General features: G+C 52.7%; 6 protein-coding genes across 6 annotated transcripts; 4 read left to right on the top strand and 2 right to left on the bottom strand.

Annotated features, from left to right (window-relative positions):
* Positions 1–467: 467 nt before the first annotated feature.
* Positions 468–2,115, top strand: AYO20_01650 (hypothetical protein; the record flags this gene model as incomplete). Its single annotated transcript, XM_022639956.1, has 3 exons — positions 468–688; positions 754–903; positions 975–2,115. 3 exons carry the CDS (start codon positions 468–470, stop codon positions 2,113–2,115), a joined length of 1,512 nt encoding a protein of 503 aa, XP_022503911.1.
* Positions 2,116–4,181: 2,066 nt separating this feature from the next.
* On the top strand, positions 4,182–4,754 carry AYO20_01649 (hypothetical protein; the record flags this gene model as incomplete). The annotated part of the gene is made up of 1 exon (XM_022639955.1): positions 4,182–4,754. One exon carries the CDS (start codon positions 4,182–4,184, stop codon positions 4,752–4,754), a length of 573 nt encoding a protein of 190 aa, XP_022503910.1.
* Positions 4,755–6,406: 1,652 nt separating this feature from the next.
* AYO20_01648 (hypothetical protein) lies at positions 6,407–7,420 on the bottom strand (the record flags this gene model as incomplete). Its single annotated transcript, XM_022639954.1, has 1 exon — positions 6,407–7,420. The coding sequence occupies one exon, from the start codon at positions 7,418–7,420 to the stop codon at positions 6,407–6,409; it is 1,014 nt and encodes a 337-aa protein (XP_022503909.1).
* Positions 7,421–8,045: 625 nt separating this feature from the next.
* Positions 8,046–9,033, top strand: AYO20_01647 (hypothetical protein; the record flags this gene model as incomplete). The annotated part of the gene is made up of 2 exons (XM_022639953.1): positions 8,046–8,386; positions 8,514–9,033. 2 exons carry the CDS (start codon positions 8,046–8,048, stop codon positions 9,031–9,033), a joined length of 861 nt encoding a protein of 286 aa, XP_022503908.1.
* A 1,447-nt stretch (positions 9,034–10,480) lies between these two features.
* AYO20_01646 (hypothetical protein) lies at positions 10,481–12,082 on the bottom strand (the record flags this gene model as incomplete). The annotated part of the gene is made up of 6 exons (XM_022639952.1): positions 10,481–10,919; positions 10,986–11,052; positions 11,122–11,236; positions 11,349–11,537; positions 11,653–11,720; positions 11,788–12,082. 6 exons carry the CDS (start codon positions 12,080–12,082, stop codon positions 10,481–10,483), a joined length of 1,173 nt encoding a protein of 390 aa, XP_022503907.1.
* A 2,575-nt stretch (positions 12,083–14,657) lies between these two features.
* AYO20_01645 (hypothetical protein) lies at positions 14,658–16,942 on the top strand (the record flags this gene model as incomplete). The annotated part of the gene is made up of 8 exons (XM_022639951.1): positions 14,658–14,911; positions 14,979–14,992; positions 15,089–15,338; positions 15,392–15,460; positions 15,521–15,778; positions 15,856–16,012; positions 16,082–16,458; positions 16,639–16,942. 8 exons carry the CDS (start codon positions 14,658–14,660, stop codon positions 16,940–16,942), a joined length of 1,683 nt encoding a protein of 560 aa, XP_022503906.1.
* Between the last annotated feature and the right edge of the window lie 635 nt (positions 16,943–17,577).

Below are 17,577 nucleotides of genomic sequence, written 5' to 3'. Positions count from 1 at the left end.
TACCTATCGATTCTTGGTTGCCAGCTGTTCAACACTACATGACTGGATGGCGTTGAAAGTCCCCTGTTCATCAATCAACCCCTTGTCTACCCATGCAGAGACAGACTGACAGACATGTCGTTTCTCTACGCGAGGTGGGGGGAAGATGAGACCCGGCTTGGAGCCTAGAGAATGAGATCGAGACCCTTTTGCGACTCTCGACCTTGTCTTTGCTTCCAGCTACCTGTGTACTTGTATGTCGAGTGCGCATGGGTCGCTAACTGACCACGTTGATCTCCAGCTCGTGGCTCGCTACTCGGTACCACAACTCCTCAAGAAAATCATCCGGAGTCTTTGACATCTGGTAAAAAGTTCTCTTGTCTTTGTTTCGCGCTCCCCTCGAGTACGTGTTTCTAGACTTTCTTCACAAGATCTTGATATTTCTGTCCAGCGAAAGCTCTATTTCTGGTTCGTCCTCTGCAGCAATCATGAGCGCGCCCTCATCTTCATCCGGGGCTGGTGAAAAGCCAGAGATATCAAAGGACGCTCAAGCGGAGAGCACCGTTGTCGCTCTCAGCAACAGCGATGATGGGCCCAGTGTTCTCGACGGGCTGGGCTCAGACGATGGCCAAAGTCCACAGAATTGGAGTCCGTGGAGGAAACGACTATTGTTCCTCGCATTAATGTCCAGTTCGATACTCGCAGACGGGTATGTTTCTTCATCCCTCCCTTAATCAACAATGTCAAACACTGACCTTTTGTGTCGAAAAATAGAGGCATGACTTGGGGTGCGACGCTCGTGGCTCCTCAGGCTATTGAATGGCACACCTCGATCACCCACTCGGCCACTTCTCTCAACTACGGTATCCTCCTCCAGGGTTTCGGCGGCATATTTGCCGTGCCTTTTATCGATGCGTATGGACGGTGAGTTACAAAAATACAGTGAATGAATGACATTCGACCGCGCCGTGTAGCCTGCTGACTCTCCTTTATAGCCTCCCCGTGTGGCTCTATCCTCAGGTCGTCACCCTCTTTGTCGTTCTGGGCTGTGTTTACGCGCAGTCATGGTCCGTCTTCACGGCTTTACGCGCCCTTCAGGGTCTGTTCGGGACGGTGCCTCAGGTGATTGGCCTGCCCATAATTCACGACATGTACCCTCCGCACGAATGGCCGCGATACATCAACATCTGGGGCACCACCTTTCTGGTCGGCCCGTTCCTCTTCCCCGCCATCGCGGGATATATCTTGGAGGGCACGGGGTCCTGGCGTGACTGCTTCAAAGTCCTGACGGGGTTCTACGGGTTCTCCACGCTGATGATCCTGGCGTTCGGCTATGAGACGTACTACAACAAGTCGTCGACGGGTCCGCAGCGAACCAGCCGGATCAAGTCGTTCTTCGGGATTGGGAACACCAACCTCCCCAAAGCACGCACGCTCTCCGAGTCGACGGTCAACATCATCAAGCTCACCTTCACCCTTCCCATCCTCCTGGTCGGTCTTTCCACCATGATCAACTTCACGTGGCCGATTGGAATCACCACGACCGTGGACGCCTTTGTCCGAGCACCGCCCTACCTCTTCGACAACGTCGCCGACGCCTCGATCCGCTTTGCTGGCGTCATCGGCGCCCTTTTGGGATTTTGTTTCGGTTACTTCTTCAACGAATGGATCTACGAGGGCTCCGGCGGGAAGCGCAAGACCCACTGGCGCAGCGAATACCGACTGCACGGCGTGTGGTTCCCCATTGGCAGCATGGTCTGTGGTCTGCTGACGTACGGCCTCACGCTCAACTACGGCAAGAGCTGGGTCGGCCTCGCCTTCGGCTGGGTCATGGTCAACATCGGCCTGGTGGGCACCATGGTCGCCATCACCGCGTTCGCCCTCGAGAAATACCCTACCCACTCGGCCGTCGTGTCCGCCATCATCAACATGTGGCGTACGTGCGGTGGCTTCGCCGTCGGGTATTTCCAGCCCAGCTGGATCGCGAAAGACGGTGTCGCAGCCGTCTTTGCCACCCAGGCCGCCGTGGTGGCTGTCTGCGCCGTCATCCTCATTGGAGCGACCATTTGGCTGGGAAGGCGTGCCGCTGCCGCGAGTAACAAATCTGCCGCGGATGTCGTTGCTGGTCAAGCGTGAGCGGTGTATACATGGTTTCGTTCTATACCAGAAAATCGGAGGGGAAAAGTGTCCAAGAGTGTGTGTTTGTTTTTAATTTCTGAGCGGGTAGGGTCGCGGCGTCTGATAATAGGTGAGGATATTCGAAGGGAGAGGAACAAGTTCTTAAAAGTCGGTCGATGCGCGGGTAGATAGTGCTTGGTGAGTACCTCGTACTTCAATGCTAGACAATAGCGCCGTTGTCAGTCAAGAAACATGCGCGTTTCCTTCTACATACCCACGATGAATATCGAAGCAGTGATGGCGACTGGCCCGGCAGAAGTCTTTGCGAGGTGTGTGGCTCAGACAACCCTCTCTGCCCCCAGCATGACCAGCAGCATCATCGCTCTGATATATTGATTGTCCGATAGGAGTGCTTGCCCCATTCTCTCCTCGGGTTCCATGTATCTGCCTGCACTCGAGTAGTGGGAAGGCAAAGTCTGGCTGGGTAGAGATGGCGTCCCCCTTTCCTTCGCCGTGATAAGGGACTCGAGTCAATGGATCACAGGCATGTAGGTACCGGTACAAAACCCACCAGAAATCACTTAGTATATATGTGTTCTCTCTCTAAATTCTATCACGCAAAGACCCCCTTCTCCACAATAAGGGCGAAACCGAAATTACCACGAGTTCAAGTCCCGATTACGGCACATCTAGGTTCTGTCAGGTCAAAACTAACTCCGGGTTAGTGGGCATCAGGACCTCGATTTCGAAATCCTCCCTCCCTCCGAGATTTCGGTCCTATCAGGTCAATCTGACATCGGTTAGAGGCAATAGGACCTCGACGATATTAACCTGCGATCCGACGACATCAACCTCGTAGTATAAATTCCGTAGTATAACCGGCCGAGAAAAACCAACCCTGCAAAGGGCGAGTTTTCCTTATCACAGACCAGCAGGTTGAGCTGTTCTGTGATAAGTTTTTTGCCATTCTGGCGCGAGATCCATCCTACTAGAAGCTGTATAACTCGGAATGATTTTGCGGTACTGCAGCCATGTCTCATCCAGTCATGCATACAAGTACTTGTATAAATATGTTCACGGCGAGATGGATCGTTCGAGGTGACTTTCGGGTAATGCCGAACGTGTTCTGCAGTACCGAACTAAATAGGCATAGCGGCATCCACCCTCTCAAGTGACTCGGCAAACTCCCCAAACCTGCAACTCTGCAATTACAGGTCGAGTGTAATAGCTACGCTTCTGTTGTTGCGTTCTGCGGTTATTCTTCACGTCTGTCTCACCATTGAGAACCACTCCAACACGCAACAACCCACAAAGAATGAGTCCGGCGCCTCAACCCCGACTCAAGGTGGTGCAGATGCCAGGCAGGCCTCGGCGATCCGTGGCGTGCAATCATTGCCGGGCAAAGAAGATTCGCTGTACGGTTGCAACCTGTAACAGCCGATGAGTCAGGTCGCTAATCTTACGATAGGTAACGGCAATACTCCATGCGACAACTGCCTGGACCGTGCCGAAGAATGTGTCATCACGCGCAGGCGACGTCCGCCTACCCAGAGTAACCGAAGTACAGGTGAATCTGTGGTCGTACAGGGGAATAGCAGTGTGTCAAGTCCCTACACATCTCAAGCCACATAAAGGAGTGATTGACAAGCCGAATAGATCGGACAAATGTGAGTCTCTGGTACGTTAGCGTGGACAGCAGGACTCGACAACGCTTCGTCGAGCCACCGGCGCAGCCACTCTAGCCAAAAGTCATGCTGCCGTGCGTTATATCAGCTGATTTCCCTCAGCATCGTATGTTGGCATCTCAGCAGAGCCAAGAAACCCCCAAGCAGCCACGCATGCAGGCCCCTCTAACACCCGGACTTCCAAGAACAACAGACGAGTATGAAGGACCCGTCGATGCCTTTAACAATCAAGATCTTGGCCAAGAGGAGAACAGTCTCTATGCCACAGACACGGTCAGTTAGTCACTGCATACTCACTAACAGTTCTGATGGTTCTCTCAGCTCAACTTTGAGTACTATGGTCTGTCGATTGCTCCTTCCACCGCACGGTACTGATGGGCAACAGGCCCGCGCTGCATGATGTCCTTTTACTCCCAGCCTGCTGTGGACTGGATAGTTTTAAAAGTGAAATCACCAGAGTATACCAGCGCGGTCAAGCGCCTTGTTCAAGAATCGGCTCGGATGCTCAAAATGAACCACGGTGCCTTGTCATCTTGCCGAGAGCCAGAGCCCCCTCCGGAAGTTGCTTGGCAATACACCAATGGCGAGTACCTGAAACTCGTCAATATCTACTTTAAGCTGATTTGTGGTCCAGCGTATTTTGAAGAAGGATCGGATCTTGCTTGGGGCGTGGTCGAGCGCCCCGTATTTGAGTCCCGACTCCGCGCACACTTTAGCGGCACCCATACCCCAGTTACAGACGACAAAGGTTGGTACGCACTACGCAACATCATCTGGGCGCATGGGTGCCAGATTGTTCTTTCCAAGACCAGGACCTTCAACGACACCTTGCAGGCTTCATGGGCTCTTTTCCAAAATGCACTTTCTGTGCATACCGAGATCATGTTCTTACACACTTCCTTGATGGGTGTACAGGCCCTAATATCGATGGTAACTACCTTAGTTCTGTCAAAGCTCGAGCCAGGACTCTGATTCCCGACGGTAGGCATATTTCAGTGAGAGTATGGGTGAAGTATCCCTACAGTACACATTATGCACAGATGCTTTGCGACTCGGGTGCTCCAAAGGTCTTCATAGACAGCCCTCACACTCGTGGAAAATCCCGCCGCATGAAGTCAGACATCGGAACTGGATATTCTGGTCCATTTATTGTCTCGAGAAGCAAATCTGCACCCGTTCAGGCCGCCCTTCAGTGAGTCATTCATTCCTCATTTGATGTGCTGACAGTGTGTCTAACCTTGGTAGATAATGGACGATGATGAAATCAGTTGTCAGGTTCCTCAAACCGTCCCAAGTGGACTACCGAGCGATACTCTGCACTGCCACACGTTGATCAAGATGATGCAATTAGCCTCCACGGCTAGGAAGCAGCTTTCCAGTGCACGTGCTCTTAGGCAGACGACTGACCAGCTATTTCAAGCCGTGCATAATCTAAGGAATGAACTCGCGGAATTCAAAAATTCGGTACAGCATCATATCTGTCTTGACGCTGCGATTGATGTTGCTCAATTACCAGCTGGTCTTACCTTGCGCCAGGCACAATCGCTCCAATCACATTATTTCTGTCTGGTGTTGGACATCAATACTCCTTTGACCTACCCTTGGTTGGATGTCTCCACATATGTAGCGGGTAATATGGCGGCTGCTTCCCAGGTGCATGCTTCATATAACGACGTGGCTCAGGTTTCGCGCGCTGCTATCCTTGCTGCCAGGCAGGTACATATCGACGGTGGCTGCGCTGCCTTGTAAGACACTCTGCACCGAGACCTTCTCAATGGATTTTTGTTGCCAGATGAAAATTGACTCTTCAGCAGAATCGCACGATACGCACCATTGTACAGTTTTTTCAACCTCTTCATCCACATCGTTCGAGACACTGCTTTGTCCACTGTCCCATCAGACCTACTGCTACTAGGTAAGTGTCAGGGCCTGTTCTGTACCGTACCGCATATTCCCCATGAAGAGGAGGTCGATGCATATTTTCGCCGATAGCAGGCCAAAAATGACTTATGGACTTCATGTGCAGATATTGCATTAGGCTACTTCTCCAACCTCGAACTTACTACGGGTCTCCAGCTGCCGCGTCTTTTTGTGAGAGAGCTGTGCCACTTTGCCCGTCTTGCTGTGAAGGATCGGGAGCACTCGCCAGAGAGCACTGCAGAGCCAGAACTTAATAGAGAGGTGGAGACCAATCAAGGCATCCAGCCTGCAACTTTGACGAATTCCACATTGAACACAGGCGATACCAGTACTGTTCCATTGTTCGTGAGTCATCTTCCAGATTGCGTACGACTAGGTTTCTTTTAGGATACACAATACTAATGTAATACCCACAGGAGCAGGATTTCTTTGGATTGTTTCCAGTCGAAGATTTCGAAACATGGAGCACTCTGGTTCCTTTCGATGATGCTACTGATTGGACGTTTTGACATTGACCAAGGCCTTTACTTTAGATGTCTGTATGGATTAGCAGACCTCGATTGAACAGAGAATTGACGCTACTTTTCGGTCTTTCATTGGTAACGACAATTGAGAAATTCATGGCAGCTACTTGCTCTTCCGCATAGAACCACCACTGACCGAGTTCGCCGTTGCAGGCGCTTTGTACCTCCAAAAGCTTCAGCTTAGCTCTTCGCCAAGCTGTTCACCTGCTTCAAGTCTGGCACTTTGATCCTCAAGAGGTTCTCTGCGTTTTTATACGCAATGAGCTCGAGCTCCTCATCAGTCAGCAACCCGCTCTTGGTGAGGTCTCGGAAGAATTCGAGGCCGTGTTCATTGGTTGTGAAGGGGTAATCAACGCTATACATGATCCGTTGGACTTTTGTGTTGGCAAGGATACAGCGCATCGGGTCGATGCTGAATGCGCCCGACGTGGTGATCCAGATGTTCTCGTTCCACACCTTACTGAATGGTCGATCCCGCTTGCCCACGACGGACTCTTGATCTATGATCCTCTGCAGCATGAAGGGTATCATCTCTCCAAAGTGGCCCAGGATGATCTTGAGCTTCGGGAACTTGTCAAACACCCCTGCGGCATGTAGCCGAAGCACATGGAGACCGACCTCGGTGTGCCATCCCCACATGGCACCTCCAACCACTGTCATTGCGCGAGGTGGGTAGTTTCCGGCGTAGGACCGCTGGAAGAAGTCTGGCGTGGGCCACGAAGGGTGGAGGTAGATCGGGACGTCCAGCTCCTGCAGCTTCTGCCAGAGGACGTCGTACTCGTTGCCGTCGCAGAACCTGTCGCCGGCTTTGTGGTCCACGAGTGCCCCGACGAAGCCGTGCTCCTTGACCGTCCGCTCCAGCTCAGCCGCCGCAGCTTCGGGGTGTGCCATTGGCAGGACTGCGAATCCGGCGAAGCGCCTTCTGGTCTCGTCCGACTTGCGGATCTCGTCTGCCAGCTTATTGTTGCCAGCTCGACAGACATCGGGGGATGGGTTGTCGGCAGCACAGTGTGAAATCACCTGGACGGTCACTTTGCCGTTGTCCATCTCTCTGAGCCGCAGCGCATCGGCGTCGAACAGTCTTTCGAGCGCCCCGGGCCATTTGGATATTGCTTCTTTCAGGGAGTTGTCGTATGAGTCAAACACGACGCGTGAGTACCAGTGCTCTTCGAGGGTGATGAGTGGCGGAGTCATGATGGAGAAGAATGACGGTGACAATGATTTACTAGACAAGGGAGGTGAGGGACTTGGGTAATCGACCGAGAAGGAGAGGGCAGTGCCGGTCTGATCTTGAAGAAGGAAAGGTCGAGGACTGAGCTCGGTGAAACCTCAATCCTTGAGGTCGTGGATGACCCAGTCCCTGCTCGACCGCGGAGTTGTACTTGTGTAGCTCCGTCCCGAGACTTCACGCATCCATTACTCGGTGTGTTTTGCTCGGCATTCCGAGTTCACGACATGACGACAAGCTTGAGAGTCGGTATTGTCAGGAGCCGAAGATGTTGTTTGTCCAGCAGTCGGCATTTCCTAATACGGTCGGCTCCCCGTTAGTTGGTCCTGAGGAGCGGCTTGATGGTCTTGCTCGGCTTCGATGGATGACAATGGCGGACTTTTGAAGCGAACAGTATGTGTAGCAAAGAGTTCAGATTCGTAAGTAGGCAGATGGTTCTGCGTTGCTGGCCATATCTGGTGGTGGCAGCTTATATTCCTCGAGCCACCCAGATCACCCCATCTTACCTTGACCACTGAGTCACCTCCTATACACAATACCCCAGCATCGTTGCGGAAAGTACTACGCTTTGAACATTACAAAACACAAAACATGGGACCCCCCACCGCCATCGTCACCGGTGGCTCGTCCGGCATCGGCGACGCCCTGGTCCGCCACCTCGTCTCACTGAACTGGCGCGTCGTCGTCGCCGACATCAACCCACCCAAGGAGTCCCTGCCGGAGTCGTTGTTCGTCAAGACAGACATTACCTCCTGGCAGGACCAGGCCGACATGTTCAAGCAAGCGTATGCGTGGAGCGGGCGGCTGGACTTTGTGGCTCTCAACGCGGGTGTCGACCATGGCGACGACGTGTTTGGGAATCTCTCGGGCGATGTGGACCGGCCGCCGTCGAGGCCGGATACAAGGCCATTTGAGGTGAATGTTACTGGGACGTAAGGGTGCACCCTTTTCCTTCTTTTTTTCCCCACCAAATACACTCGCCTACCTCTCTTACCTTTTCTTTCCTGGCTGGGCTGGATTCTGACTCTCACCTCACTCTTCGTAAGGGTGGGTGTGCAGCTTCTACGGCATCAAACTCGCCGCGCACTACATGACGGTGCCGAGCACCCACTCGGACAAACCCAAGCCGGGCGGCAAAATCATCATCACCGCCTCCGGGGGCGGCATCTTCCCCATCCCCATCCTCCCGCAGTACACGGCCAGCAAGCACGCGCTGGTCGGGCTCGTGCGCGCGCTCGCCCGCATCAACGCCGTGTGCCCCGCCATCGTCGACACCCCGGGCCTCCCGCCGGGACTGGCGATTAAACTCGGCCCAGACCAGCTCACGCCCATGAGCACCGTCATTCGGTGTTTCGACGCGCTGGCCGATTTCGCCCGTGTCGATGCCGTCGACGATGACAATGTCGATTGGGTGTCGCGCGGCAAGACGGGAGAGACGGTCGAGGCGAATGGCGAGGAGTTCATCTGGCATCAACCACCGCAGCCACAAGGGGGGAAGTTCATGCGCGAGGCGGGCGTGCTGGCGGCGGCGCAGGCGTATAAGCAGATAGGCGCCGAGGGGTTTGCGACAGCGACGTGAGAATGGTGCAGTTTGGGTTATTCCACATATCGACGTTGGACGCGGATGGTCTGGGGAAGAAGGACATGGTCCCCCGTATGTAGTAGTGATGACGTCTTGTCAGGCAGGTCAGTATTTGGGCCGCTTCCAGGTTAACAGCGCTTGGAACTACGAATAAGTGAGACGATCCTCTCCATTGTCCAATAGGTTGTTGAGTGAAGCGAAGCTGTCCCTCGTTAGTCGTGTAAAAGAACGTGTAAAATCTATGTTAGAACTAGCTAGTCAGATCTATAAAGTACTTGGTACCTAGGCCGCTTTTATATTCACCATTACTAGCGCCTTAGCTTTATTTTACAGATGTGTGGTGACCACGATGAAGACAAAAGGATCATGCGTACGAGGTAGACTGCATTGAGATCTGCAAACACCTTCATTTTGCCAGTTGACACCGAGGCAGGAGCGGTACAGCACTTTCGACAAGAAGTGTGTTACAATGCAATATAAAAATCATCCACCAAAACCCGGGCAAGTACTGTAGGTCTGCTTGTCAAACCAATCACAATGAGACAAAGTGGTTCTGAATCGCAGGACGAATCAACTCCATGCAGGAGGAGGTCTTTCCGCGTTTCCAAGGTGGGAAATACAGCGACAGCCCAAGAATTTCCCGAGCAAAAGTATTTTCAGGGTATACGACGGAGGAACACTTGTCAGGCTCGAGGATCGGTGCTTTTGGGCGCATGCCCGTTCTTCCATCTTCCACTTTTTCTGAACATTGCGAAACAAGGCCCATTCCTCTGAAGAAATTGCCTCGTCGCGTCAATGGGCAATACGCGTGGAGGGGGGGGGCAAGAAGCTCACCAAAATTGTCGCCAACGAGGGTCTCTCCAAAATCCGATACAAAACAACATTCGTCTTGGACCGACCAGCCGGGCCAACCGGCCAGCCAGCCAGCCAGCCATCAATTTTTCATTCAACTTTTGCTTTTGCTACACGGTGTATATTCGCTGTGTAGATATATATAAGTACATGTCTTTGATACTCACAATCGATCGACCGACCGACCGACCGACCGACCGGTCGGCTGATTCGACCTTGGGTGTTTTGCTTTTGCTTTTGCTTTTCCTTTTCCTTGTGTCCCGGCTGGTTTCGTCCGGACAGGTTCCTTGAATACAAGTGGCGATCTCAATCTGAGGCAGGCGAGGTAGGCGAGATGGGTGAATAGCGGCGTCGAGTTGATTGTGACAAGACTTGAGGATTCCATGATGCATGGAACCGTTCGATTGCTCGACTGCCCGACTGCGTTGAGATGCTGTTGTTGTTTTATCAACCACCTCCCTCTCTTCCTTTCTCACGACCGAGCTCGTTCCACAACCGAGTGTATGTGTAGTGTAGGCTTTTTCCATCGCAGTGCCATCGCAGGTGATATCCCCCCCTATATGCGTGCGTCGCGGGGGGACGAAGGGCGTGTTTAAACGGCGTGAGATTCCCAGTGAATGTCCGTCTTGACGGTAATGCCCTTTGACTCATCACTGCCCTTGGTGCGGGTACTTCCGGGCCCCGTCGTGTAGGTGGTCAACTGGACCTCGTCGTCGCCGAAGGTCGGGTTGACGATGCGGTCCCAGTCCCGCTTGACCTTGATCGGGATGCTCGCGCCGGACTTTGCCATGGCGGAGGACCCCATGTTGCCGCTGGAAAAGCCGCTGGTGGGCGCCGATCGGGACTGCGAGCCGGCCGATTTCCAGAAGCGCCGGAGAAGCGGCGCGTAGCACGGCATGCAGGCGCAGAGGATGCCGATGAAAGGTTCGCAGCACGACCAGATGAAGACGCTCGCCATGGACCAGGTCAGGTCGTCGTTGTTGATGAGGTGGTGGATCGAGATGATGCGCACGATCGAGGCGATGCAGACACTGTTGGTTTTGTCGTTAGGATTTTTTGGTCTCAAAGAAAAAAGGGGCCATGAGGAACTCTCTTACAAGCCTCCCAGTCCAAGGACACCGCCAACCATGACCTTCTTCCTCGTCGACATGCGCAATCCCAGAACTGTAGCAAGATGACTTTTAGCACGGTGAAACACCACCAAACAAGTAGCGGGAGTGGGAGGATACTCACGTGGTCGGATCGGAATGATCAAAATACAAACATCGACAAGCATGGCCCAGATGCCATTGGCGAAGAAGAACAACGGCACGTCAATACAGTGACCCTTGGCCCCGGGGGTGGTATACTGAGTCTAATGTTTTTTTGAACGCCGGTCAGTCTGTGTCCAATTCTCCCTCGTTGTCGATTTTTCTCTTTGTTGTCACTCTGTGTAGAGTGTAGAAAGGCGCAAAACTCACCCAGAAATACTCCAATGGCTGACAACCGGTGTTGATGGTGACGACAATGACGACAAAGTAGCTCCAGACCAAGAACAGACCGAGATAGGTCGACCACTTCTGGCGAAAGAGGCGCCAGTAGTACATGACGATGGATGCCTTGGTGAAGCTGACGGCGCCTGCGTAGATCATCACGTAGGAGAAGAGAATCTGTTTGGGAGAATTAAACACTGGTCAACACGGGGAGAGTTCGAGTTCGCTCAAAGGGTCGGGGGATGTGATGAGCAAGAAATATAGATCGTTGGAAATAAAGATGGATACATACCTGCCAGATGGTCGTAAAGTCCTGTCCCGTCACGGCCCAAAGATGCTTGCCGCCCCCGTATGGAAGACCTGGTCATTCTTTGTCAACTTTTCAAATCCTCCCTTGCAGGTGCAGAAGACTTCAAAACTCACTGACGAGCGAGCAGACTGCTGTACCATGTGCCAGAAGCTGTTTTTTTGTCGCGAATTAGTCCATTTTGGTCAAACTTTTGGTCCTCAATATCGGCGAAACTCACCAATGCCGGGATGATCAAGTAGTCGTCCCAGGAGAATTTTCCCTTCTCGCGCATCAACTGCGACACGAAACGGAGCATGACGGCGAGGGTCCCGATGACCATCAGGCTGACGACTGCTCTGATGACGGCGCCATTCTTGGTTTCGGACAGGTCAATGCCCGGGGGCGCAGGTCCAAATGCTCCGCTTGCAGACATTGGAAGGGTTTGTCGTGCTGAAAACAACCGGAGGGAGAAAAGAGGTGTGTAGTTAAAAGAAAGCCGCTCGAGCTTGCGAGTCGACGATATAAGAAGTGTAACGATGAAGAAAAAAGAGTCACTCAAAGAATCACGCAAGGCGGAGGCGTTATAAGAAGAAAAAGGTCTTTACTGAACTTGCCTCTCCTTGGGATATATCCCCCCCAGATCCCAGATCCCAGACCGTTTGGGTCTCATATCACTTCAGACTAGCCACGTACCGAGTTCATAGTACACATTGAGGAGTACAGTGACCCAAATGGGAACCCACAAAGGCCATACTCTGTACAAAGAGGGAACTGGAGCTGGGACCTTGCGCAATCCCGGTTCCTGGTACCTGATCCCTGGTCCCCGGTCCCTGGCAGGAACCAAAGTCACAGTATCAAAGACGACCATGGGGTTTTCCTTCACGGCAAAGGGGCTTTTAGCCAACTCGGCTGTTCAAGGCGTACCAGATGATCTGCATAACCAAAACAACAGCACGAATCAAACTGGGTCATTCCGGGCATAGATCCTTCTCCGCTTCTTTAACTGAGAGTGAGCTCTGGTGACAAGACCCAAGGCGACGGGGCCGAATACGAAGTGGGTAGGAAGTAGGAGGACTAGAAATTTCGATCAGGAAAGAAGCCTTGGGCTCGAAAGAGTGGCCAAAGTCCTCGGTACTACCGCAATCTCGGTACTTTCAAATGCCCAATCTGTACGAGTACTCGGTACCAAGTAATAGCACTCAGGGTGTCGCCGATGGAAAATTTCACTTGCCTTTTGGGAGTTCGTCGTACGAGATAATATGCCCCCGGGATCCATATCCGTTCCAGCCGTTGAGCTAGTTGCGCCGATCAGCCAAGATGCGTTTTCGACCTACCCAGTACCTAGCATACTAGCATGCAGTCTATAGTGGTTCTCGAACGAGATTTTCCGACCTAGACTTTTCGACATTCCTACTTGTCCGGAGTCACTGTCGACCACTTGGTGGAGAAACTTCCATGCACGTCGGGACCGTTGACAGTTGACGGTTGGCAGTTTGGAAGGTTGGGCAAAGCTCGGGATCCACACAACGGTCGACTCAGGGCGAACACAAGGCTGCCTAAGCGTTGTGCAGAACTGTCAGGGTAAGCTTGAAGGACAGGCGCAAACAGGAAAAGCCCTCGGTCCGCGTATCCGTGTCCCTGAACACAAGTTGGCTGGAGCAAAATTATGCAAGGGCCAAGAAGGGGAGCACGTCTCCAGCAGGGCATCCCAATATGGATGAAGTATCGCCGATCTTGGACGAGCTCCGATTTTCAGGTGTTTCAGGGCTGCAGCCGAGCCATGGCCGAGCCAACGCTACGAGTGATTTGGTGCCTCGTGAGGAGAGACCCAAGTGCCTTGTACCTTGGAACTTGGAATCCTCATTTTTTTTTCTAACGGCTTTTCTGGAGCCCTTTTTGCGGAGTTTACTTTAGGGGGGAGCAGCTACGGAGGATTGTATTCGACGGGCCGGTCCAGATCGCCGAGTAGGGCTAAGTGCGGCCCCGGACGCCTCCAGACTACTCTAACTTTGTTCATGATCGTCGGCAGCTGGAGACAATCGAGACACGAGTCAGTCACTCTTTTTGTTTCGTGGCCCCGACGTCTTGATGGCGGCCCGCTAGTCCGAGGCGATTCGGATGCAGCGAATGAAAAGAGTGACGAGTGTGAGGGACAAAGTGGGGGTAGAAAGCTGTCACTGGGAAGGGGAGGTGTAGTGAGTAGGGAGTTGCTGTGACCGTTTGGTCGGAAGCTCAGCGGCAGGACTCATGGGCAGGATAGAGTACTCGGGATCACGACACGACACGACACGACACTATACACTAGATAGTGTACATGTACATGTACATGTAAGCACCTGATAGTACAGTATCGACGACAGCACAGCAAAAGCCACAGTGGAGTGAGTTGCTACAATAGCCTATTCCATACAACTGATCGTGGCCCGAGGTCTGTGGGAAAGGATGTTTCCCTCTATCATCCCAACACGGTGGTGTGCTGTCGATCTGCATCTTATACGACGAATACCGTGACAACCTAATAGCTAGCTCCCCTCTGGGCCTGAGCTTTCCCCAGCAAGCGAATTGGGACCTGGGTCGCCTGAGACCTGGGAACTGGGAATATCCTTCCTCGATACTCGACTCGTACATATCTACTCGTTAAGCAGCGAATGGTACTGTCTTGCTGGAACCACAAATGGCCATTTTACCTTTGGGACCAGGCTGCCAGTTTCGTTTCACCCATGGTACTACTGTCTACCGAATGCATAGAATTGCTTTGGGGCCCTTGGTGCCCCGACCAAGTGTGCTCCACCATCATCCGTTAATATGAAACTGGTCCAAGAGAGGAGTCTCCACAGGACAGAGAGACTCGATGGGAGACTAGGTAGGTACTTCACACCGCTCTCGTGGCGCCCAGTTGCTTTTATTATTTATCAAGGGACGAAGGGCCCCGGATGCCTCCCCGTCAAAGAAATTCCCTGTCGACACCCAAAAAGTGACACAGGGTATCATCTTACCAACAAAGAAAAATGGGATCCATCCAGGAGAAAGCACCCAACGATGTCAGCCAGCGGCCAAACTGGGTTCCTTTGTTGGACACTCCGGTCCTGACCAGAAGAAAGCTGAGGATCGTCTGTATCGGTGCTGGGTTCTCGGGCCTCACGCTGGCACACAAGATCCAGCATGAGTTGAAGCTCGAGGATGTCATCGACCTTCAGATTTATGAGAAGAACGCCGACGTCGGGGGGACCTGGTACGAGAACACGTATCCCGGTGCCGCGTGGTAAGAATGTCTCTCCCCTAGATCTTGTTAGCCAGAACACATCAGAATCTGACCACAGAATTACTAGTGATATCCCAGCTCGTGAGGCTCCCACCTCGTGAAGACGGCATTAGCCTGACTTTGCAATCGAAAACAAGGCATGCACGCATACTGACCTATGGGGATCGTTTGTTTTAGATGCCTACACCTTCTTGTTTGAGCCCAACCCGGACTGGACGCAGTTCTACCCTGCCCAGCCCGAGATTCACGCCTACATCAAGGCAACCGTTGCCAAGTACAACCTGGACAAATACGTCACGCTCAAGTCCAGAATCTTGGAGACGATCTGGGATGATGAAGTGGGACAGTGGAAGATCAAGGTCGACGCGAATGGAGCCATACAGGAGGACACCGCTGATATCCTGATCAATGGCACCGGGTTTCTGAAGTAAGTCACAAGGACTCTGTGTAGTATTGGGTGATGTCTAACCAAAACTCAAGCAAATGGAAATGGCCCGCGATTCCTGGCCTACATGACTTTAAAGGCAAACTCGTCCACAGCGCCAATTGGTACGTTTTGACAGAGTCTAACTAGAAAGGGGTTCAATGCTGAGACGTCTTGCCCTCCAGGGACAAGGACTACTCGTGGGAGGGCAAGAAAGTGGCCGTGATTGGCAACGGGTCCTCGGGCATCCAGATCGTGCCGGCCATGCAGCCAAAAGTGTCGAAACTCGTCACCTACATCCGGAATCCCAGCTGGATCTCGATCAATTTCTGCGCCGACAAGACCATCGACGGCAGGAACTTTACGTATACAGAGGAGCAACGAAAGGCGTTTAGAGAGAACCCCGAATCCCACTTTACGCTACGCAAGGAGTTGGAAGCGTCGTGAGTTTTTCTCCCTTGGTTATTATATTCGGTACCAGACCTGTAATGGCTAATCTTTCGCAAATCCTCGAATGCAGGGTCAACGGGTTCTTCTTTGGGATGAAGACGGGACATCCATTCCAGCAAGGTCTCGAGGCTGCGTGTAAAGCTCAGATGAGCGCCATCCTCAAGGACCACCCTGAGATGGCGGACAAATTGATCCCCAGCTTCCACCCTGGCTGCCGTCGTCTGACAGTATGTTCCGCCAATATGCCCCAGTGAAAAGATGTCAAGTCCACTAACGAACTGGAAAATCTCGATTAGCCTGGTGATGGATACCTGGAAGCTCTTCAACAACCCAACGCGAGCATCAACTGGGGTCCCATCACTCGAATCACCGCCAAGGGAATCGAGACGGCAGAAGGCGAAGAAGAGTTCGACATGATAGTCTGCGCCACGGGCTTTGATACCAGTTTCATCCCGTCGTGGAAACTCGTCGGGCTCAACGGGGCGACGCTAGACGAGAGATGGAAGACCGACCCCGAGGCCTTTTTCGCCGTCCAGGTCGACACCATGCCCAACTACTACATGTTCAACGGACCCAACTGTCCCATCTCACATGGCTCGGTCCTGACCGAGATTTCTTGGACCTGCGACTATATCCTCCGCTGGGCGGAGAAGATTGCCACCCAAGATATCAAGTAAGTTATCAGCACTTCTCTTATCGATAGGGACCACACTCTATTGTTTCAATGCGGTCCCCCTATTGGCCACGTGGGCGGTGATATCTGTGATCAGCATCTGCAGGTGCTGGTGATTTTCCTGGCGAGGGTAAAAAGAACGGATGGACAACTAGCTAATCTCGAGGACTTATCGTCTAGATCCATCACGCCAAAGGCTGAAGCGGTCGCCGACTTCAACACCTACTCCCAAGAGTTCCTCAAGTCCATGGTGTGGGCAGACAACTGCCGTTCCTGGTACAAGAACGGCAAGGAGAGTGGCACCGTCACCGGCACGTACGCTGGGACCATTTTGCACTTTAAGGACTGTCTGGAGAGTCTGGGCGGCGAGCATTTCGACGTCGTGTGGCGGAGCAAGAACCGGTTCCGATGGTTGGGCAACGGGCAGAGCAAGTGGGATAAAGACGGCATGGGAGATTTGGCGTATTACATGAAGAGACTCTGATTGTGTCGGGGTTGTTGGCGCCCCCTGCCTGATAGAATACAGAAGATGACGATGATGAAGAGAAGAGGAGAGAGTAACAGCACTCGAAATCGGAAACCACTGATTGGTCCCTCGTACCCGGAGTCCTATCCCATGCCCAGTGTTGTATCCCCACCTATCTCTTGTCTGACTAAAATCACCCTTGGTGACTGAAGAAACGCGCGCACCAGGGATCTCTCCGTGCTATCCGGACTAGGCGTGGTTGCTTCTTCGTCGGTGATCCGGGATGGATGGTGGATTGAGGCAATTGACCACTCTATTCTTCCTGGCGAGGGTAGATAACACAGGTTACCCACTCAAATATCTCACGCCGGTGCTGTAAGTGAGATGAGCTGGTAAGACAAGAGACAAGAGACGAGAACACAATGACAGGAGGCCGAGGATGTGCTGACGACTCGCCGCAGGCAGTTTTCGAAATAGGCTTGGCGCAGCTTGCAGGTGAATGAGCTGGCACGTGACTGAACGCAGGGACAAGCGCCACAAGAGATACCTACTTGGTACAAGTACGAGTTCAGCCTCATTGAGACAAGGCTAGGTGTGGGGAAATATGTACAAAGGTGGTGATATAGTCCAATATCCTCGACTTGGTTAATAAA

The sequence above is a fragment of the Fonsecaea nubica genome (genome assembly GCF_001646965.1).
Source record: "Fonsecaea nubica strain CBS 269.64 chromosome Unknown Scaff7, whole genome shotgun sequence".
Lineage (NCBI taxonomy): Eukaryota > Fungi > Ascomycota > Eurotiomycetes > Chaetothyriales > Herpotrichiellaceae > Fonsecaea > Fonsecaea nubica.
This window is presented reverse-complemented; position numbering and strand designations above follow the sequence as displayed.